General features: G+C 37.5%; 1 protein-coding gene across 1 annotated transcript in view; it reads left to right on the top strand.

The window, feature by feature from the left end:
• Positions 1–25,133, top strand: part of nphp4 (nephronophthisis 4) — a 216,020-nt gene that overhangs the window by 89,246 nt on the left and 101,641 nt on the right. Inside the window, exons 9-12 of the mRNA XM_088331685.1 lie at positions 4,979–5,191; positions 6,255–6,378; positions 12,127–12,179; positions 23,400–23,507. Of these exons, the coding sequence (XP_088187811.1) occupies positions 4,979–5,191; positions 6,255–6,378; positions 12,127–12,179; positions 23,400–23,507 (498 nt within the window). The remainder of the gene's footprint in view (positions 1–4,978; positions 5,192–6,254; positions 6,379–12,126; positions 12,180–23,399; positions 23,508–25,133) is intronic.

Raw genomic sequence — 25,133 nt, 5'->3', positions numbered from 1 at the left:
TTATCACGGTTAATGGGACCAAATCCACCTGCAAAAAGTGAAAAACCGCGAAGTAGCGACGCCCCTTCAAAAATGGTTAACATTTTTTTTTTGTATTAATAGTATTTTTTAGACCTGCGAAGCTCTGAACCTGCGAACGTGGAACCACGAAGTAGCGACGCCCCTTCAAAAATGCTTAACATTTTTTTTTTTTTGTATTAATATTATTTTTTAGACCTGCTAGGCTCTGAACCCGCGTACGTGGAACCGCGAAGTAGCGAGGTCCCACTGTATGCCTGTGTGTGTTTATGTGTCTGTCTGTCTTTCTGTCCGTCCGTCCGTCCGTTCATTTTTAATTTTGTTGTTGTTGTTGACAGATGTCATATTATAGGATTGTTATTTGTATGTAAATATACAAATACCATAAAAAATATTGAAAGTATTGAGTGAACAAATCCGGCATTTTTACAATGCTTTTACAATGGGCACAATCAGTATCCTGGTGTTTTCTGTGCCTTGTGTAATCTACCTGTGATTGATGAAACTTGTATGAAGCTGACTAGCTTATTAATCGATTCAGCAATAGCCCAAGGGCCCTGCACAGGATTTAAAGCTGAAGCCCATTTTTTCCTCTTCAACTCCTTTTCCTTCTCTATTTTTTCCTTTTAACTTCCCTATTGATTTTTTTTTCATTTATAGGTGCAATCTGACACATTTTTAAACATTTTTCCACCAGAAAACATTCCTTAATTCTGGATTTTTGACCTGGATTTTAGGTTCCCCTTCGCATAGGATGAGAATACGGCAGTTTAGAGATAGTATGCTTACCTTCAAAGGTCAATGCCGTATAATGATGCTTTATAGAAAATTCTACAGAGCTTCTTTACTGAACACTCAGTGGATTTGGAAAATGATTGATTGAAGTGTTTGATTGTTTACACTCATGGTTCAATAATCAAAATGTATGAGACATGAGGAATGCGTAGCTCATTTTACTTACCAAATTTTAATAATTGCGTTAAAGGGACATTTTGTTTTATTTATCCCCTCCAAAAGTTAAAAGAAAAGCGTAATTTATTAAAAAAACTATTGATTTGAAAATACTCAAAAATACATGCACCATTCATAGAAACTGGCTCTATTTGAAATACTTGTAGGAGCGCGATGTTTGTATTTATTTTATAGAACATGAAGCTCATTTAGAAGGAACTGACATAATTCTCTGCCATCTTCCTGCTACAGGTACCGCCCTAAACCCAGTGAAAGGCTATGCAAAAAAATGTGAACAAAAATGGTGCAGTTGGTAACCTTTTCCCCTTTTTCCACTACATGTCTCCAGCTCTCACTGCCTCGCCTCACCCCGGGAACTAAGTACTTTTCCGAGTCTTCTTTTCCATTACAGTCGTACCCAGACATGGGACCAAGTCACACATGTGCAAGTCTCAAGTAAGTCTCAAGTCTTCACCTTCAAGTCCCAAGTAAGTCCCAAGTATTTTTTTCTTGGGCAAGTCAAGTCACAAGTCAAGTCCCGAGTCTTAGATTGCCAAGTCCAAGTCAAGTCACAAGTCATAAAAACAGCGACTCGAGTCGACTCGAGTCCAAGTCACTAAGTCTCAAGTCCCCATGTCTGGTCGTACCGCATAGTACTTGATGTCATCACCTTGGAGGGTGGACATCCTCCCTCTTGTGGTGTGTTGACAAAGATCTAATCAAAGCCTCTCCTGCCACCTCATAGTTATTCATCATACAAATGGTAAATGGGCTGCATATAGCGCGTTTCAAGTCAATTAAGACTTCCCAAAGTGCTTTACAATGTGCTTCACACGTACCCATTCACACACACTAACACACCAATAGCGGCCCTGCTTATTGGGGGTATTAGAGATTCAGTGTCTTGAAACTTCGATATATAACACAGAGGAGCCTGGAATCGAACCTGCGATATCTTGATCCCAAGACGAGCATCATTCTGATAGGCTTGATATTCATGGATGCGCAACGCTATTACCTTTATAATTGTTTTTTTTAAAAAACAAACAAACAAGAAAAACATAGTTTTACATTTTGGCACTAGGGACAATGCTTCTGAAACCGTATTTATATGTTAAGGCATTGAATTATTTGATCTAGCAGTGCGATTCCGGTAAAAGTTAAATAGGAGTTTCTATATCCTTATCCCCGCTCTGAGGTTCTGAATGAGTTCCAGCCTTCCTTTGTAGATTTTATGTTTTATTTGTTATTTTACTGAATCTCTGAATATCTGAGTGGAGTTGCTAAATAAGGACTCCCGATTATTCATTGGTTAATGTTGTCGAATCGGTCTTAGATGCCCTGCATTCAATCTGCCCCAGCCCACATGTGACACCAAGGCTACGTTCACACAATGTTCCCAACGGCCATTTTGGCCTTTTTTCTCTTTGTAGGCTATTTTCAAGGATAGAACTACTGAGTCTCAGAGGCTCAGAGGTGTATAACATTCAGTCGGCGGTTTACAAGGGAGGACTGGATGTTTTCTCATGGCCTGTCATCTTCTGAAAGGGTTAAGTCTTGCCATCGTCACCTCAAAGTTTCTTAAGAAATTAAATGCGGACTCTAGGCAGTTGCTCAATCGTTGCCCGAGCAAGGTCTAAAAAAGTTTGCTCTGCCTTAAGAATTGGCATTAGAAAACAGCTAAAGAATCCATTCATACAATGGGTTTGTTAACATGCAGGCAATAATCTGTTTTTAGTTTATGTAGAGCCTTGACTTAAACTATGAGTTTTCCATTCCTAATGGTTGGGTTAGTACTCTAATGTTCTGATTGCTAATGAATGTATAAGCATTCAAATTAGCCTATTGCTTGTTCACATATGCAATTTATTTTATTTTATCTATGCCCCAACGCACTTAGCGACTCCTAGTACTCTTTTCCAAGGACTTTTATTACACAGAAAAATGCCAGACACCCCGGTTTACTAACTAAAAAAAGCCTCACGTGTATTGGTTGATTTCTCTGGGACAATTTATTTTCGGCCCTCTTTGCAAAAATGCCACAAGTGTTTCCATCTATACATGTTGGATACAACTGTTTTATCCATCCGTAGATCATTTAAGTCTGCGCTTTTGACAAACTACCATCTTGTAAAAGCACATGTATTTTTGCTTATTCAAATCATTGTTTATTTTTAAACTAAATTAAACTTTTCTTGTACCACGAGAAGGCACTAAATATTGCACACTGTCCCTTTAATGATGTTTCTACTTCCATAATTGTGTAGCTTTGTCACTTATGACTTACTTAAATTTGACAGACTTGGTCAGAAATCATTGTGATTTAATAAGTTACTTTGCATTTTCACTTTACATAGACTTCAATTTATAAATTTGGTGGCCAAAATAATATCAGTGTTCTCATGGCAATTATCCATACACAGGACACGGCAGTTTTTTTATTTTATTTTTTTAATTCTGAAATTCAATTGCAGAATCCGTCCAATTTTTTATTTTACAATATGTATCTGCAGAGATTTCACTATAATGTTTAATAAAACATCACTGAAGAAACATCACTTCTATTTAATGAAAATAATTATATAAACAAAGGCAATGTTTTTTTCTGCAAAACTATCCTCTGGTCTGTTGAGACAAAGATTAATTTAAATAATTTTCAAGTGAGGAGTACAAACCTGTTTGTGTAATGCCTGAAGTAAAGCATGGTGTTTGGAATATCATGGTTTGGGGCTGCATGAGTGCAACTGGAATTGGGGAGTTGCATTTAATCAAGGGAAACACAAACTCAAAGTTTACTGTAAAAAACTAGAGCAGAGAATGATCCTTCCCTCCAGAAACTGGGTCGCATGGCAATGTTCCAGCTTGACAATGACACCAAATAAACTCCTAAGATGACCAGTCTTTTCTAAATGGGAAAATGGTAAAGGGGATGGACTCGCCAAGCATGTCTCCAGATCTAAATCCTATAGAACATCTTTGGGCCATCCTCAAGCGGGAGTGGAGAAGCACAAGAATGTGGATATCCCCCAGCTCAGTCATGTTGTCTTGGAGTCGTGGAAGAACATTCCATTGGCAATTTGTGAGGCTCTGGTGAAACTCTTGGCTCGGAGGGTTGAAGAGGTTTTACCAAAAACATAATGGCCACACAAAATATTGAACTTCAGGAACTATTATTTAAGAGTGTACTCCTTTTTGTTACCAGGGGTTTAGCTACTAATGAGTATATATTTGAGGGGAAGAATACATTTACACAGCTTTATAAACTTTACAGAGACTACCTTTCATTATTTCAAAGTGATGTTTCTTCAGTGTTGTGCAACTAAACATGACGGAATCTCTGTAGAAATGTGAGGGGTTTACTCACTTTTGTGACGTACAGTAATTGGCAGTGTAGGCACAATTTTCTTCTACAGCACATCTTTTCCCATGTTTTATATATTTTCTAATCTTGGTTTAAAAATCTTCTCAAAAATCTATATATCTCCTGCCATAATAAACACAATTAATTTTAAGTGTTTTTTCCCTTCTACAAAAAGGTTAAACATATCAATAACCGGAATTCTTTGACTATCTGGAACAGATTTATTTTTCAATGTGTTGGACACAAATTTTTGTTCAATTTTTTTCACATTTTACTATATTTATTATCAGTTTTTGTTGAGACACTTTACAGTGTGGGTCCCCAATTACGGAGAAAAATATACTAAATAATAAAAATAATTTTAAAAAAGGGGACCCTTCAAAGGCAAAATCACCTTTAACAAAATAAAAAATAAACTCTCAAAGTATATTGCTTTTCTTCTTTTTCAATTTATTTCTCCATTTTTATGGTTTTGGATTATTGTTGTTGTTGTTCAATCAGCTTTGACAGCATCCTTCAAATTAGTTTTCACATATCTTTGTGCTGGTTTGGTGGTGCTGCAGGTGAGACAAATGATATGGGCTTTTGGCTTATTGATTTCCATTTATTTTATTTCTTTGTTCCTGTTCCTTGCTTAATTCTATGCAGCTGTCTGCCACGCCAACATCCCGTGCAGCTTTCCTCCAGTGCCTCCGTTGGGCAATGTTGTGCCCATTCCGAGAGCAGACAGACTGGAAAGGGGAAGAAATCCAGCTGGTTCTGCAAGGGAATTCAAAGCCAAATCCTCTTGGAGTCATGGTCTACAACTCAGCCATAACTAGAAGTGCTTCAACAACTCTTTCTACTTCAGAAACAGTACAGGTAACACAATATCATTAGGACAGCTGGGAAAAAGAATTAATGTGGGCTGTATGTTACAATTATGTTCAATTAGCTTCCACTTTTGAGTTGTGTGACCACTGTTGTGGGTAGGAGTGAAACTAGGCTAAAAGTGTGCCCTAAACCCTTATAAACCCTTTTCATCCTTACACCACAATATTGTAGATTAGCAATTGCTGGTTTGCTAAAGGAATCCATTACAAGGCTCCAGACCGCCACGCATTTTTTGAGCGGCTCAACTATTTTTTTCAATGAACCACTGATAGCAGCGGTCAGCAACCATTGGGCTGCAGACCAGTACCGGGCTGTGAGTACTTTAGTATCAGGCCTCGCAGAAAGAAACACAAGTTGCCTGATGTTTTTCTTGAACCTTGCATTATGTTTTTACCCACAAAAGAACGGAAAATTTGGGTGCGCATTTTACACAAGGTTTTGTGGTAGTCAGGGCTCGTTTGGGTGCTTGACATCTTAAAAAAAAAAAAAAGTGATTTTTAATGTTGTGTTTTAAGGGTTTGAAAAGTGCTGAAGTTTTGTGTGAAGTGCTTTAAAATACTTGAAATTGATTCCAATTCCATGTTTCCCGGCAGTCTGCCTCAATAGACCACGCATTAAATGAAGAAAGATAAAACAAGTCTGCTTAAAAATTACGCTTTTCCCTTGTGGTAGTTGGCAAATAAAATCAGATGTGGTCCATCTCAGACACCATTGGGACTGAAAAGGAAAATGAGATCAAGCAGTGCATTTTCGCCAGCTACTGTTGAGTATAACTGAACTACCGTTTTTCTCCTTTACATTATTTTGCCTAGGCAAAGGCTCGCGACCCAGTTAAAATAGGTCAGCGACCCACCAGATGAGAAATACTGCTGTTTATTAACTATTGAATAATTATTATATCATAATATAAACATGCACATATTTGTTTTTTCTCTCTATATTATGTAACACATGCATATGGTTTATGTGTTGATTTAGTAAGTACAAATAATTTAATTTAATTTGTTTTTAATTACGATTTTTTTAAACGTATGATGCATTTATTCCTCAGGATATGATCAAATTTCGACTGTTTCCCAGTTTGGACAAAACGGCATCCAGTCCAAAGGCATCTTCGAGAATGAAGTTGGACAATCTATCACGTCTGGGACGATCGTCTTCATCGCCCACTCAAAGTAAATGTCGTACTTCCACTGGCAGACATGATTAAAAACTACCATTGTTAATTGCGGAAATAACGTTGTCCAACAACACATTTTGAAGTGAACAGAATCCACTCTGCAGCAATGAGGAGAGCTTTTTATGATTAAGGCCTAAGAGAACTAGTATTAAGTCAAAGAGCAAGCACTTCAGCATAACCTGATGCAGTCTTTTTCATTCTCAGATGTCAGAGTTCAACTGTAGCTTAAACATAAAATATAAATCTGTAATATATACTTAATTTTACATCACTATTTATTCAACAATCACATAACACTCATCCAGTTTGCATTGTTTCTTACCATGTTTTCTTCTATGTTTTTGACCTACCACTCAATAAACGGATGGCGGAAAATCTGCTTGCCAATGACAATTTTATGTTAAACTTACTCACGTTTGCTGCATATCTCTTAAATCAATCAGTGCAATAACGTGTAATTACGTTTTCAGATGCATTGCTCCTGAGTGCCGAAATGTAAAGCGTTGTTTATTTATTTATTTATTTATTTATTTTCAATATTATAAAGGCTTTTGGCGCAGCTCATCAGTAAGTATCAAGCTTCTGGGAATGATTTCACTATGATAAATCGCCATTAGATGGCAGGAGTGGCCTTGATCAGTCAAGACATCCCAGGGAGCCCCAAATCCCTAGTGTTGCTTCCTTTATCCAGCAATTGAAATGTGTTGGCAGCCCCAAATGGTGAGTAGGTAGTAAAACAACATTACACGCATACACTGGAATGATAGCTGAAATACCTCGTTAACCCTGGTCGTATGCTTACTAATTGCTCACCTTGTCGGGGCTGTTTTATTAATTGTGGAAGGAAGTAATATTGTTGATCTGGTTCTTTGCGGCACCATGCGGAGCAGATTGTCTTCTCAACAAACCCCATGAGTCTTGAATTATTCCAGCTTGTTTTTAGAGGGGAAAACGTAATGCATCTCTGCATTCTGTTATTTCCACTTATGTATCCTTTACTTTGCAAATGTTTATTCTATCTATCTATCCACCCTGGTCATATCCCGCGAGAGGGGTGACTGACACATACACAATAACAAAGAACAGAAAAAAGGAAAAAGTAGCAAAAAACACAAAAAATTGACCATGCCCAGCCCAAATGTCCAAACACCCATACAAGTTAATCCCCTCGGTACCCAAGTTGGTCATGCTTTCGTCCCTCTAGATGAAACAGGACACAAGAAAACGGCCATGTCATTCGGGTCAGTTCCACTACTATTCTAGTTCTGTCTCTCACAATTTAATTTTCTCAATCCATCCAATCTTGTCACTCCTAACATCCTCCTCAAACACTTCATCTCAAAACATTGAATTTCCTCTCTTTAAATTCATACTCTTGTTACTCATCACTCTCCTCAAAGTACCCAAAACCTTGCTTCCTTGATTCACTCTGTGCCATACCTCACACTCCATTCTGCCAACTGCTGCCACCTGTCCATTTACCCTTATTTCTAATGCCATGCCCACTCCATCCAGTGAACACTTCATCACCTTACTCTTCCCAACATTCACAAATAACTTACGCTTATCACACACTCTTCCAAACTCCATTACCAACCTTCTCAATGTTTCCTCAGAATCAGCCACAAGCACTGTGTCATCTGCAAACAACAACTGACTTACCTGCCACACTGTTCCACTGTTATCCATCATATCTACACCTCTGCCAAATACTCTTGCATTCACCTCTCTCACCACACCATCCATGTTCACATTAAACAGCCATAGCAACTTCACACACCCCTGTCTCAGACCTGTCAACACAGGGAACCACTCACTTGTCTCACTCCCTACTCTTACACATGCTCTGCTGTTCACATAAAAACTCTTCAATGCTTCCAAAAACTTTCCACCCACTCCATACATTAACATCACCTGCCACAACGCCTCTCTATCGTTTCTGACATATGCCCTTTCCAAGACCTTGAAAGCCAAAAAAACATCCTTACCTTTTGCAAAATATTTCTCACACACCTGCCATATTGCAAACACCTGCTGATACACACATTCTCTTCCTTACTTGAAGCCACTCTGCTCCCCCATCACCACCTCATCTGTTCTTCCTCTCACTCTCTTAATCAAGACTGTTCCATACAGCTTACACCGACGACAAACTGATACCTCTCGAATTGCTACATTCATACTTATCACCTTTACCCTAATACAATGGCACCACACATGCACTACACCAATCAACAGGAACCACACCACTTAAAAAGCATTCAACAAGCATACTAACCAGTCAATCATAGCCGTGCCACCTTTTTTCAAGCATTCAGCAGTACAACCATCCAACCCTGGCGCCTTCCCCCTTTCATTTCTTTCACTGGATCTTGCACCTACCATGTTTCCACAGGATTCACATTTAAATCTCCCAACACAGGCATTCTCCCCATACCACCGATCGCCTCGACTCTAACTTCCCTCCCAACCTCCACATTCAGCAAGTCTTTAAAATACTCTGCCCATCTCGTCCTGACTGCATTACCATTAAGCAGTAATCTACCATCCCTATCTTTCACTTTCTCTTTCTTTCCAGACTTGCCCTTTCTTACTCTTTTCACTTTTTTCCAGAATGCTTTTCTCTTTTCCTCAAAGTTCACTTCTATTTTTCGACACCATTCATTATTTGCTTTCCCTTTCGCTGCTTCCACTACTGATTTTACCAACCTTTTTTCACTTTGTACCTTTCTTATGCATCACTACTCTTTTCTTGCAGCCACTCCTCAAAGGCACATCTCTTGTCTGTCACAGTCTGTGAGACCTCATCGTTCCACCATTCACTTCCTTTCCTAATACCTCGCCCAACTTTTTTCATTCCACACACTTCTTGCGCACTCCTCAACACTGCCTCTTTAAACCACTTCCATTCAATTTCCACACTCTCCACTTATCTTCTACTAATCCGTTCATAGTCTTCCACTATCCTCTCTTTAAAATATCTTTCTTTTTCTGCCTTATTCAACTCTCAAATTTTCACCTCTTCCCTCACACTCTTCTTATAACTAGCCCTCCACGATCCATCTATTCTCAGTTTTCCTTCTACATAAAAATGATCAGACATACCACTTATTTCCCCTCTGTGAACATGCACATCCAACAAACTACTTAACATCCCTTTGTTTAATAAACTTTCATGCTTGGGTAAAATGTGCCATGCTTTTCTTTCAGAAAGCTCTTGGTAAGATTGAATGATTTTTGATAACTGAACACGACAGAAAATTATTCTTATTTTAAAAAAAAATCTCTTTTTGATTCAAAACTCATATTTTTTGTTCAATTTAAGTATATTAAAGGATAAGGTAGTTTTGCAATAAATAAAAAAGTACGAAAAAACAGATGATGATAATAATAATAATAATAATTTCCTTTGTATTGTCATTCTTTGTAACAATGTACACAGAACGAAATGTCGATACACCTGACCCGTTGTAGCGAGCCGATGAAGTCACATTAAATCATTTTGTTCTTTATTTATTTAACCAAGGGATGTCAAACTAATTTTCAAAAGGGACGTAAGATTTGCTCTAAATTACTCAATTTAAATGTAAGTAAGCATAAGCTCACCTCAAAGTAACCAGATTATTATTCTTTTGCTATGATAAAATCAGTAGTAGTTGGTCTGATACAAGAATTACCACACTACTTTTGAGATGAATTGAAACGTGGGACACATTGACATGGTAATACAATTGTGGATATAATCTCCTGCAAAAACTGCACAGTCAGAGTATACAAAATGAGGACGGACTTTTCCTTCCTCCACATGTTCAAATCAACCAACGAGAAGAGGGACTTAAAAACAAGGGATGGAGAGACCAGTTTTTGGTTTGTGTTACAATAAAATAAATAAAATGAATTTTTCTGGACTTGTTAAACCATTACAGCCTTTTTATGTACTCACAAGTGCGATTTCAAAATGGATGAAATCCATCTACACCTTCAGGGGCAGAATATCCCAGGCAATGTAAATAACAAAACAATTCTGTGAAAGATTCTCCAAATTCCAGCTTTACACCCCTCCTTGTTTTGTATCGAGACCTAATCCTGTAGATTTTTTGATGTCATTGAAGGCCTCCCTCCCAACAGTAAATCATAACAACACTTTGAACAATGTAGAGACTGTATAACGACTAAATGAATGGATACATTTAGACAACGTAAATACCTAAATGACTACATTTAGATAAATGTATAATCATAAAGTGCATTAATTACCAATAAATGATTAACTTGATTAACATACTGATGATAAAAACTATGAATAAGATATAGCTAGAAAAGTCACATAATTATATGCAGGGACACATTTAAATATACTAATACCCATTAACTTGCAAATGCATGCTTGGGCAAACATAGGCCAAAAGCCATAAAAAACATGCATGTGGGAACACAACTATGGCGCAATACAAAATATAATAAAGTGCAATGGCATTTATTGCCAATCCCCTGTAAAGAATCACAAATCATTGTTGACTTTTTATGTTTTTATACTGCTCTCAGGTTGCCAAAATGAGATTTGTTCTGAGTTGCTCTTAATTTGAGTTTATTAAAAAAAAGGAATATATTTTTTAATTAGTTTGTCTAGACTTTTGTACTTACATTTTTATTTTATTCCTTTCATTTTTAAAATGACCTTTTGGATGGTTTAATGCAAAGTTTCTTTGTTGGAAACTACTAGTATTAGCGTTATATTTTTAGTGCATGGTTGCTGAACAACTCAAACTTGTATCTCAAAGCCCTCATACATTTAATAATATGAGTGTTTTTTTCCCTGCATGAGCTTGCAAGTGCTATGGATTAACCCATTTGTTAATAACAATTTAACAGTGCATTTGATGTCGTTTTTCCATTTGCCTATATAATAGTAATTTGTGAACACTCTAAAAGCAAAATGTCTGCTGATGTGAGGTAATTCAAGAGCAGGTTTGTGCCAGCATAGCGCTGTGTGCATGTTGTCTGAACAGATGGGAGCTACAGTGAGACACCCCAGGCAGACGGAGTAATTTCCAAAAGATCAGTCGAGCTCCAGCAGAAAGCGCCGAAAAGAGTAGGAGGAAGGACAAAGTAATGCCAGGGAACCTTTCTTTTCGGAATTACCATGGCGACCAACCAAATACCTCCAGAACAGTCATTGTTGGACTCTAAACTGACAATGACATCTAAATTGAATGTTTTCTTGGTGGATACATTTGTGATTCAGAATCAGTTAGGTAATTTATTTCTGCATTTATATCTTGCAAAACAAATCCAATTATTTTTTTATTAATAACTGTAGCCAACCTAACAGCTGCTACTATTGCCATTGTAAAATATTGCTCAGAATTTCACATTTTGTCGTTAGCCAATTCCAGTTTGTTTTTTTAAGTCTCAACCAGTTGACATTCTTTCTGCATCTAAGTCATGCACACCCACACCCGGATGTCATGATATCTGACACATTTTGTAAGTGCAGGACAAAGAAAACCACATTACTTTTTTTTGGTTTTATCATCCATTTATTGTTTTGTTTGGATCGCAAGTTTTGTCAGTAAGATATTGCATCATTGTAGCAATATGATTGTAATTGTAAGGATATTCTGTATAGTTGGTATGCTGGAATGCTAATTGTGGTTTTCTTTTGAAGAAAAAAGATTTGAGTTCAATCCGTAGTTGTATTTTACACGGGTACCGATTTGTTTACAATTTTTTGATTTTGCAGGTGAAAATGACATCGAAGCACTTTCTTCTCCAGAATCACCACGGGGCCCTAAGGTAAGTGATATTGAAGCTCAGTTCGTATAAAATCTTCCTAAGGGGGAAAAAAAACTGAGCTCTATACTGTTTTTAAGATGCCTATGTTTCAAGTATAGGAGTTGAACAATTATGTAACATTCCAATATTTGTATTTTTTTTGGCTGAAATTAACTCATTCAATGCCAGGCTTCTCTCTCAAATGGGAAGAGCCAGTACCAGCCGTTTTTTTGCCATTTTGACTTATTTTAAAAGAACAAGAGAAAAGTTTGTTCTGTAGCTCTATAGCCGTATCAAAAGAAAGCTTCAACCCTCTTTACAATATGTTTTATTACCATTGTTTATTAAACTAAACTGTAACATTGCAAAGTTTCTCGAAAGTACTCGTTTCAAAGAAACTTCTGAGAAAAAGCAGGGTTTTGTGAAAGGATACATTTCAAGCAGAACTTTCACTTTGGTGTATTGTTTTTGCATTCATGATACCTACAATAGCTACACAATGCTTTCTACAAGCACAAGGGCACTTTAAAATCCTTGAAAATGATTTAATTTTAATGCTGTATTTTCAAAGATTGTAAAGTGCTTACATTTTGTGGGAAGTGCTTGTAAATGCTTGGAATTTTTTCCATGTTTATAAACAAGTGTGCTTAAAAATGACGCTGACTGCTGTCTGTTGGCTTCACTTCATTTCTTCTTCCCTTGTGATTAACAGCAGCTGGTATTAGTTTGCATGGCATTGTCCTATGACGTGCCATTGCTCCCAATAGGAGAACTGCATGCTACACCTAAACAGGGCGCTATAAAATGTCTTATCAGTGCAAGGATTACATATTAATTATGGATATTTATTGTGGGCCATGCAAAAAATTAAGGTAGTGTTTCCCAGTGGTTAATTATAATGGAAAGAACATCTTTCAACTAAAATTGTATGCTACATATTAATGGCATTCTTACACAACACCTATGTGAGGAAAGATTGCCTCAAAAACAATTCCATTCGAGTTTTACTTAAGACCTCAAAAGCACTATTCTCCATGAATGCACACACAAGAGTAAAAATCGCAAATGTAAATCGCAGATATATTTGCTCTGCAAAATAATGATCAGGGTTGGGTAGGGTTACTTTAACTGGATTACTTTCAATTACTTTTGGATTACTCCAATACCAAATATGCTAATATAAGACAAAAAAAAAACTAAATATGAATAACATTATCACTCACAACACGTGGTAAGCTTTCTCTCCTGGCTTTGATCTCTTTGATCTCCGGCAAAACTAACATAAAATGCGACAGAAACAAAATAAAAATATATCCAAACAACTTGTTAACATCATTTTTGCTGTTCCATGTATTCCGTTACTCCCCAAGCCTGCACAAAATTTAGGAATTTTATTCATATTTAGTTTCTTTTGTCTTTTATTAGCATATTTGGTATTGGAGTAATTTAAAAGTAATTGAAAGTAATCCAGTTAAAGTAACCCTACCCAACCCTGATAATGATTCACTGGATTTCTTCTTTTAATGGCACTGGAGAAATTGGAAAATAGGCTTTGAGAGTTCTTAAAATGTGCTTAAATTTGGCCATGAAAAAGGTACTAAATGCAGCAGCTGAATGGCTGCTGATTGCTGCCGATTGCAAATTGACATTAAAACCATCTAATCAAACCAGCAAATGCACTTAGCCAACTGCTCCATAGAGCAGTATCGAACTACCTGTTAATGATGATGATTAGTGATATGCAAAAAAGTGGGATTGGAAATGCCTCGTCAATCCGATTGAAAAAAAGTACAATTTTTATTTTTGAAAATAATTGTACAGGAACATCAAGTTTGTTGAAAAAAAAAAACAAATCCAAAAGTAACACATTAGGGTACTAAACAAATACTAAAAACACTACAAATTTAATTAAATGCTTAACTATATGCTTGAACCAATCTATACTCTCAATTACATTAATGACTTACTCCATGTGCTGGAGATTTTCATTTTTAATTGCAGCCCAATTGGTAGCCAACAGTTGGCTACCCATGACAACTCGTGCCAGATCACCACAAGGCAGTTCACTTTCAGTTGAGTCGCTCAGTGTGTGGCAGGGCTGAACACATGCCCAATTCATGATAACAAATTCTTGACAAGAAATCAATTGTTCACAGATTTTCATTAGTGTCTAGCACCAAGTGTGTGCCCAACTTCTCAAAAATACATCAACTTATCACAACCCTTGAATTAAGTCAACTCATTAAATAAAAGAGGGGAGCGTCATTTGAGGTGTCCCCAAAAATTTGAACGGAGAATATTTTCTCTATTAAGTATGTGTTAACAATGTCCAACTGAGTTTGAAGAGCCTGTATAATTTTTTTCCCACTGCACCTATCTGCTTTTATCTTTAACCATCGCTGTTTTGGGACGCGCAACATGTGGGTGGGGGAGTGACTATAAGCTTGAAATCCCAGTTTTTTCAGCCAGGAAATGGTGGCAAAGAGTAACAAAGTTTCAAACTCCGGACAGCACCTTTAATATTATGTAAACCTACCTTGGATATTTACCCCAAAAATGTGATCACTACTCAGTTTTTTCTTTAAAATATGGTTTTGATTATGTCATATTCAAATAGAAAACACGTGTTGAGCGACTCTCACTGTTATCGCAAATAAGTGCATTTTCCACTTTTCGTCATTAGGGTCCGGATCAAATGGATGAGGATGTTAAATAATTTAATAATTTGGATGCAGTTAATGAAACTTGTCATCATTTTGCTTTCTTATCTATTTCCTCATCAATTTCAATGTGGCAAGGTTATACAGTATATTTGCAGTACATGTAATGTAAATTGTATTGATGTTAGTATCATAGATATTGTGATGTGACGTATGAATATAGTAGATATTCAGAAAGAACAATTTCTATTCTTTTCGCCTGCTGTGGGGGAGCATGAGCCCATTTTATCTGATACAGTGGGACCTCGGTTATCGCGGTTAATGGGGACCAAAACCACCCGCCAAAAGTGAAAATCCGCGGAGTAGCGACGCCCCTTAAAAAAAAACATTATTTTCTTAAATTTTATTATTATTGTTTTTTAGACCCGGTTAATGGGGACCAAAACCACTTGCGAAAAGTGAAAATCTGCGAAGTAGCGATTTTTTTATTTTTTTAAATAAGTTATTTTATTTTATTATTATTATTTTTTAGGCCCGCGAAGCTCTGAACCTGCGAACGTCAAAGCGCGAAGTAGCGAGATCCCACTGTATTAAATAAGAGGCTTTTCACAAAATCTTTAAGACAGACTCTTAGCCTGTTTTAAAGCACAAATATACTAACAACCATCCAATTCCAGCCTTTCCAAAAAACATTTTTCAGTTTAAGATAATCCTATCAGGAGGATTGTATTCACAGTAAAATCATATTTAAATGAAAATGTTCTGTAATTTCCACCATTAACATTATCATTTTCTCTACTTCCTTTGGATATGTGTAGCAGGGGTATTCAAGACTAAGTCAAGTGTTTGCCTCCCATTTCACTGTATAAACTGAGAACGTGTGTCAGATGTTTTATGAGCCGATTAATGACTGAAGTGCATACGTCTCTGCGCATGGCTCCTACATTTATATGAAAGACTGAGTAAACACGGGTGCACCGCACAATCCATGATTGCTGAAACTGCTCTGAGTGCACACCATAAATCCATTTGGTTCTGTATGCATCTATCATTTTAATAGTGCTCCAAGTCTTTGCATGGAGAGATAAAACTGAAATCAATGTTTCAAGGAATGCCTTTGCTTTTGGTGCCTCAAAATTCATGTTGACTAGTTTTGCAGCATCATTCAGAAGTACACCATTTTTTTCCCCTGCGTTCCTCTGCTTTGAAAGATGGCGCTATAAAAATAATTGTTTCAAGCAACTAAACCCATTTCCCTGTACTGTTCCACAAATTTCTCTTTCCTTGTCAACATGGCTGTCAAGTGCTGATTAATCAATGGCATCCTTTTCTGGGATGGCAAGCGCAAACAAGCTTTACTCTCTATATTATCTGGCAGCCATTGTTTGATCTGACAACTTTCTCTTGCTTGCATTCATTATTGATTTTTGGCCCTCTGTTTGCTGCTGTGCAGAATAGTAATTATGCCATGGTATTTATAGACAATGTTCAGGCAAGCCATTGCCTTTGTCCAAGCTGATGGCGACATCTATAAACGCAGTCTGATTGTATTTCACGGTCAAGCTTGCATCTTGTTAACCCAAACGCTCATGAGCTTGGCTGAGGATCTTTAGCACTTTGATGTTGTAAATGGCTCATCGGGCCGCGTCATCTCCGGGTCAGCACACATTTTCACGAATGAAAAGACTCTTGTCTCGGAAACCGTCACAAAAGTCTTATTTGACTGCTTTCTATTTTAGCACTGCAGCTTTCATCGCAGGCCCGCCTGTCGCTGCCCTTACATGTCAGGATGCAAACAATGCAAAGAATAATCATTGCAAATTCTTTGTCTGTTACCCTGACAATCAATTCATCTATCTTCTCAGTGGTTAACAATGACAATAATATGGATGGACATATTTTGATGATGTATGTATATGTGATACTGAGGCGGCATTAGCTTAGGAGGTAGAGCGCTTGTCTATGGATCAAGAGGTCGCAGGTTCGATTCCCGCCTCCTCCGTGTTATATGTCGAAGTGTCCTTTCAGAGACTAAATCCCTAATGCCCCCGTTAGGAGTTAGTTGCCTGTGGCTGACACTGCTATTGGTTAGTTAGTGTGTAAAAGGGAAAAGTGTGATACCGCTTGAAAAGCGCTACGTAAATGCAGACCATTGACATCCATACTTTTGATCCATATTTTATCCAAGTTTTACATTTAAACAGATCTCTTTATTTTTTCATTTTCCTGACAGCACCAATGGCCGACTGGTTGAGTGCTAAGCTCTGTTGTTGGTGTCTTGGACCTTTGCCCTACGCTTGTTATTGCTTATCTTTTTTGTTCATGTTGACTCTGTGTCTTTAATTGTTGCCCACTTAACATCCATTGAAAGGGTGATTACCTCATGAGAGGGCGCATCGCAAGGATTCTCTTTTTTTCTCTTGTGTTTTTTTTTTTTTTTTTTTTTAGTTTTTTCTTGCCCTGTTGTTGTTTTGAGATCAGGGAATTTGTAATTACCTTAACTTTGGTCCCTTGTTGCCCTTTGAGGCCTTTTTGGAATTAAGGGCTGTATAAATGCGAGGAATGTGACTTGACCTGGCCACTTGTGGCCATTTAACAGAGATGGATGAAAGTGCATTATATTGTATTACCAATGACGATATATGATTTAAAAGGGGAAGCCCTCTATGCTATGGTCCTGAACCATTTCTAATTAGCGTCCCTCAGATGTGATACTTAAAGTTTTGGGTTTTTTTTCCCCAGTGATTTGGGATCTGGTATCAGTATCGTCACACGAATTCCAGGAGTCTTTGGGGGCAAAGTGTAGTGCGCTGCGATGTCACTGCGGCAAATGCCAGTCAATGCTGAGGTTCTGCTTATCTCTGAAGAACGGAATCATGCTTTTCACACACAAAAAAAACAAAAAAAACGATGAAGGTGCTGTATCTGAGTCGGATAAGGAGGCTTTTCTTGCGTCTGGTAACCATGGAAACCAGCACTACCTCATTCATGTAGAGGAGCAAAGCACTACCCAGAAAATGTCCTGGAGAGGGATGGGTGCCACCAGGCTGTACTTGCCCAAGACACATGGCAAGCGGTGCCCCAAGGACACTGGCGGTCGAGAGATATGTGAACCATGAACGGATGGAATGTGAGAACAAAGCCATGATGGTTTTCTAACTCTAAAAAACTTTTTTGCAACATTGTATAAGTCAGAAGCTACCTTCTTTCAACGTTGTTGGAAGCGTTGCAAAACATTTTAAATATTCTTTAAGGAGTTGTCCTTTGTTTTGTTAAGCTGAAAATATCTACCTTTCTTATGAGAATCAACAGTTATGAAAGTGTCATGATTATGTAGACAAATGTGATGTTTAGTCTTTCAAATTATACTAAAACAACAAGTGATTATTTTTACACTCTCTGCATACTCTATCTGTTACAGTATGGTACAGTGTTTTAGGTGCAATACATATTCCCAAAACCACATATTGAATACAAGTATACAATCGAGTTTAGATTTTATTAACTCTTTTTATTGGAAATTTAGTCAGACGTTGAAGTCAAGTTTAGGTTTCTAAAACAAAAATGAAGGCGTTGATAGGCGGAATCCCAAATGACTGGCAAGGTGCAAAGCAATCTTAGAATATACATTTTAGGCACGTTCAAAAATCCCTGACAATCCAAAACATGAAGACAACTCAAGGAGAGTATTGGGTGAATGTACACACAAATGACTCATTGGCAGCGGCCTAGTTAAATTTCCGTCGAAAATTGATGTAGTGTGAACTGGTACAAAATTGCGTCTAAATGCAGTGAACAATTTTGAGTTGAAGAATTTTTTGTTTTTGGACCAATTAGAACAGTCAGTGAGCGTACACATAGCGTTTGGTAATAACCATATTACCAGAGACCTCAATATGTAGAAATAAAGTTTCTGTGTTGAACTTTTTCATTTAATAAAAAATTATTTTATTTGTACCTCGCACATAAATCAATAAAGTAATGTTTTCCTCCTCTGTCCTATTCTGCTACCGTGAGCATAATGGACTGTGCACATGAATGGATAGTAGGGCTGCACAAATTTGGAAAAAAACCTAATTGCAACATTTCAGACCAGCATTTTAATTTTAACCTTAAGAAAACAGGGCCCAGGGGGAGCTTTGTTAGGGTTGCGGTGTGTGTGTTTGGCATAGTGTGCTCCTTACAAACTTTGCCTCACTTTCTTTGGCTATTTTCATTAAAACTTGACTCTGATTGGCCGTTAAAACCCGAACTGTGACTATTTTGGTTGGCTTAACGCTCCATCGCTCAAATAAAAAAGGGGGAAAAACACAAACATGGAACTATAAATCCTTGAAAAAAACCACGGTTTTGCAGTTACACAATCGCCCTCCATAACATCGCAATATCGATTAGATTTTGGTTAATCATGCAGCACTAATGGATACATTGATGGATGAATAAAGGCTAATTTTAGTGTACAACGTTCTATTATCACCTTCACTCGGTTTCTGACAGCTCCATTTATTCAGACATTTACTTGGTATTGTCTACCTGACACCTTGCTAATATATTCCTTTGTGTGCTTGACTGATACACTTTTTATTATTTAAATTGCATGGACTTTGTATTTTCCACAGGATACCCTTCTTTTATAACTCTCATAATTTAGGAAGTGGTTTGTGCCAGGAAAAGTTTTATACATAGTGTGGACAGTGGTCCATCTTTACAATTTCCTTTCAGGGTCATGCGAATCTCTCTCTTTCTCTCTTTCTCTCTTTCTCTCTCTCTCGCTATGTTTCCCATGTGACAGTTACACGGCATGGCAGGCAACTGCGCCTGCCAGTTCAAACCAAACTGATTTTAATTGAAACGTATCACCTCAATGCCCCGGTGGTTGGCGACAACTGGTTTGAAGGGTATTTTGACCAATAAAAGCCAACATTGTATAAGATAGAGCTTCATACCCCTGACAAAATCCCTACAATGTTTTCTTTGACATTGTTGATGCTGATCAGAAAGATTGATGGAAGCAGCAACAGATGGGAATTAATATGCATCCATCTATCCTTCAATTCACATTATTTGTCTTCATTAGGGTGAGCTGTCAGCTGGCTTCTGGGCGCCAGGAAGGGTACACCCTAGATATGCCACATGTCAACTGCAGGTCACTTTCAGACAAATAACATCCACTAATATGACCTATTTTTAAACATCTATTAATCCAGCTTCTTTGTGGAATATTGGTGGGATCTCAGAATACAGTAGTGCCCCTTTATACGAACACCCATGAACACGAGAATTTCGGTATATGAGTTTTATTTGCAATTCGTATACCAAAATTATACATGAATAAAACCTGTCCTCCATTTGGAAATCCTCCATTGGATATTTGACATTTCTTAAAATTTCAGAAAATTACTATATACACCGTAAATTCCGGACTATAGAGCGCACCTGGTTATAAGCCGCACCCACCATTTTTTAAGTGATCTGCTATTTTTGTCCTTACACAAGCCGCACCCATGTATATGCCGCGTGCGCCCGCATTAAATCTTGTGACACAGTCATAAGTTTAACCCAGACCGGGTTGTAACTGCATAGATAGTACACAATCCTAGAGTCACAGTTGGCATCATAAATGGAAAATGATACCCGTAATTAACGTATGATGCAGAGTCCGGGTCCCATTGAAAGTAATCCAAGGAAACAAAATGTATATTTCCAAAGTTAAGGGTGGGAAAAATATATATCCACTATTGTCCGCTGCGACAACAGACAGCTCTACCGGTATCTCAGCTTTACCCCAATTCCCATCAGCCCGCGTGTGCTCCGCCCCTTCTTTTTGATTCGTCCGTAGAACACATAACAGAATAAATCTCTAAAATAAATACATTACAAAAATATACAGTTGCATACATATTATACATGGTCACACATATTTACGAAGAAAGACGGTACACCGAGGGAGTTTTCAAAGCTTTAATAATAATAATATAACTTTCATCCAAAACCGTGCCTTTGAAAGGTACCAACACGCTAGTAGGATCACGCTCGCAATGTATCAAACGTGCCTGTTAAAAGGAGCATCCCGTAATTGTGAAATTCACGGAACATCGTCCTCAACTTCCCCCTTATAATTATCCCCATCAAGGGCGTCTTCCTCATTATTGGAACGTACCTTAACTTTACAGACAATGTATGCTTAGACTTAGAGGTTGCAGTCTTTTTTGGCGCCCATACTCTACTGGTCTTAATCTTACCTTTTATACTCTAGCGCCGCTGGTGGCAGTTAGAAAAATTCCATAAATTGGCCGCCTCACTGAATAAGCCGCAGGGCTGAACATTTGGGAAAAAAGTAGCGGCTTATAGTCCGGAATTTGCGGTATATATATATATATATATATATATATATATATATATATATAATGTGTGTGTGTGTGTGTGAGTGTAAAAATGTGTAGGTACAACCTACTACCTACAAATGATCAATGCGTCTGTGAATGGTTTGTATTGAAATTAGATAAAATTGCATTTAATGAGGGATCGGGCTGTATTTCCTTACTAGTCTTACTTTTTACATTTCAATTCCAACGGCAGAGATAAGGATTGCTACATATTACACATGCTCTGCCGTTCCAATTTCATTTTTTCCTGAGTCAACCTTTTCTTTCTTGTGAAGTTAGTGAAGTTTGAGCTGTTCTCTGCATGCGTTTCTACAGCCAGATACAATACAACCCACCTGTTAAGCATTTCTAAGCAGTTCTAAACTAATTTAAACCACATATGCAGCACAGAGAAAGCAATAATACTATGGTTCAAAGTATGTGTGCTCCCTTTTGTAATGTGTCAATCAAGAAGACTCAACAACAATTTGTAGGCGTTTAACAATTCTTCAAGACATAATCACATTTACTTCACTCTTGAGTTTTTTGTCAAAGAAAAGTTGTAGTTGCTGACAGTTTTGATCAAATAACTACAACGAAAATGTTAACAATATATGTGTATATATATATATATATATATATATATATATATATATAGGGCAGCACGGTGGCACAGTTCTTAGATCGTTTCTTCCGGGCACTCCGGTTTCATCCCACATTCCAAAAACATGCATTTCAGACTAATTGGCCGGTTCAAATTGTCCCTAGGTGTGAATGTGCGAGCGGGTTGTCTGTCACTGCGTGCCCTGCGACTGGCTGGCAACCAGTTCAGGGTGTCCCCTGCCCACTGCCCGAAGATAGCTGGGATGGGCTCTGACGCCCCCGCGACCCTGCTGAGGGTAAGTGGTGCAGATAATGGATGGTTGGATGGGTGGATATATATATATATATATATATATATATATATATATATATATTATGTTATATATGTATATGTGTATGTATATTTATTTATTTTTTTTATTATCGAAAGTAAATTGAGTTTGAATTGGGTTTACAAAGTTTCGGTTAGTTTGCACAATTGAGCAGTTAAGTACTTCTTAATGGACATAGTCTGGATTTTTAACTTTGATGATGGTCCTGTGATTGTGCTTCAGGGGACTCTTCCTCCTGGAAACATTACATTAGAGATGATGCAGTTTTAAAAAGATCCACTGAAAATTATTCAAGGTTGGGAGAAACGATAACAGGGGCAGTGTGTAGGAGTTCAATTCTTATGTTCTAATATACAGGGTTCGGACAAGTGCCTAAAATCGTTAAATACTTGAAATATAAAGTTGTGTTTTCAAGGCTTAAGGAGTGGTAGCATTTTGGTTTAAGTGCTTGTAAATGCTTGAATTTGTTGCCATGCTTGCTTGGCAATTGGCTTGGCATTAATATATTTTTACTTGAAAAAAAACACTGCTATGTTAGGCTTTTCAATTGCGTTTTCCGCCTTCGTGATTAACGACAGCTGGCATTAGTTTGTATGGCATTGCCCTCTGAAGCGTCATTGCCCTCTACAGGTAGCGCCAAAGAGGACAGGTGAGTTTGCATGGCATTGCCCTCTGAAGCGTCATCGCCCTCTACAGGTCGCGCCAAAGAGGACAGGTGCATGCTACACCTAAACAGGGCACTATGAAATGTGTATTAGGATTACGTATCAATTATGGACATTTATTATGGGCCATGCAAAAAAATCAAGGTATTGTTTTCCAGTGGTTAATTGTAATGGAAATAACTTCATTTTACCAAACACCTATCTGGGGAAAGTGATGTGTCCTAAACATTTTTAAACACATATTGTTCAGGTCCACAAATACATTTGCGATTTACTCAAGATCTATAATTCCCATGTCTCGATAAATGCACACACAAGAAAACAAATTGCATATGTAAATTTCAGTTATTTTTGGCTCTGCAAAATACATAAGTCAAACTGGATTTTGTCTTTTCATGGTACTGGAGAAATTGGAGCATTGGTTTTGAAAGTCCTAAAAAAGTCCTTGAATTCAGCCATTAAAATGGCATATAAATCCTGAAAAAGTGCACACTCATGTATGTTTTTTTTTGCTTTTGTCATCTGAGTTTGCGGAAGCGCATGCTCTAACATCAACAATTAGAGCAAAGCTCTGATAAAACATTGGCACATACTATTCCTGTTTGTTTCCCTACAGCTATCATTGTCTGATCTGAAAGCTACCCACCACCCGAACATCAGCCATTCCAACTCGGGGTTGCCGTGGCAACAGTCGCTTCCTTCCCTACTGCAACCTTCTCAAACGGTACAGGCACAATTTGCACGACCTTCCTCTTTACGCACTCACACAGACACACAAAACATATATACGGTAAGTACACGTTTAGCGTGAAAAAACGCCTTGAGGGTTTTACAGGCACCGTGCATAACAACACACAATACGCATAATTTCAATGAAAATATTTACACATTTACTTATGGCGTATGAAGACATTAAAATATTATTTACAGTGCGTACTAAATACATACACTAGAGCAGGGGTGTCAAACAAATTTACTCCGAGGGCTTTAGCAGCGAAATGGCTGTCCTTTAAGGATCTTATGTAATGGGTTAATGGAACTAAATATAATTGCTAGGTAAAATAAATGTAACTACCCATTTGTGTAAAGTAACTCTGAATTTATTAATTATTTAAGTCACAAACATTACAGTTGCATTGCTAAAAATGCCACTACCTACACTAGGAATCAAAATTACAAAACAACTTTTAAAAAATGTAATAATTTTAAAATAATACAATCTTCACTGGCTCAACATTTTGATGACATTTTGCTGTGTTTCTACCATGCAACCTTAACACTTTTTCACAAAATGGATACGGCATAGCAACAAAAAAAGCTGTATTTTGTCAAAAATGCACTGATCAAAATTAAATACTCTCAATGTTCCTCCTACTTAATGTTGCTAATCTAGCACCGCAATGAATAGCCAAATGTGCCAGGTACCCAGGGAACAAAATAAAAGACCACAATTTCACAGGACAGAATTCATTGAAATTTTTGAGGAGTGGGTGTGAAGACCAGAATCGGGTGGAAGTCTTGCCAAGTCGAACAAGTTCGCGGGGTGAGCGGGAAGCTGGAGACACTTTTGTAGCAGAGGGTGTTGGGAGCAAAAGAGAGAAGCAGTGCATTGACAGGAGGCATAGGCAAACATCACGAAAATAATTCATAGATCTAAGTTTAAAACTTGATTATAACCAAAACTCAGACAATGCTGAGGAAAGCACATCAGAAAACGAGCTGGATCACAACAATAACTTGCAGATTTAAATATGTCTGCTGGATGTCGCCAAAGCCAGGCTCCACTCACCAAGCGCCCACTGTTGCTGTATATGCTATCATTTATCAACCAGAGAAACCCAGCCCAATATTATTTTACTTTACTTAAGATACCAAACACCAATACCAAAAATACAAGATTTAAAAACAAACCCACCTGGGTAGCATAGAAGAATTTTAAATACATTTTAGCTCCTTTCTAAAAAAGATATGAAACAGCACGGTTTCCATACTCTGGTAAACCTCTTCATACAGAAACAAAATCAAAAGCAGAAAAGCTTTTCAATCAGTAAATCAATCATCTAAATTAGTATTTGAATGCTATTTTTGTCACTTCCCAGTTTGCATGAATTTTCCCGAGTTAAACTGTAGTGGAAATTAATTCAATTGTTCCTCATCCCTCCAGCTAAGTCAATTTTTATATGCCATTAATTTGGCATAAATCTGGCGGTCTGTGAGAATTTTTTCCTATCATGTGGCCCCTGAACTGAAACAAAAGTCACATTTCCCCTTCTGTTGCTTTTTCCCTGGCTAACTTTGGCAACAAATGCACCGTCTGGCATATGGTGAGCATAATTATTGTGCTACACGG

Source organism: Urocampus carinirostris, chromosome 3 (assembly GCF_059441175.1).
Source record: "Urocampus carinirostris isolate Australia breed hairy pipefish chromosome 3, RoL_Ucar_1.0, whole genome shotgun sequence".
NCBI lineage: Eukaryota > Metazoa > Chordata > Actinopteri > Syngnathiformes > Syngnathidae > Urocampus > Urocampus carinirostris.
The sequence above is the reverse complement of the archived record's forward strand: the minus strand, read 5'-3'. Positions and strand labels throughout refer to the sequence as shown.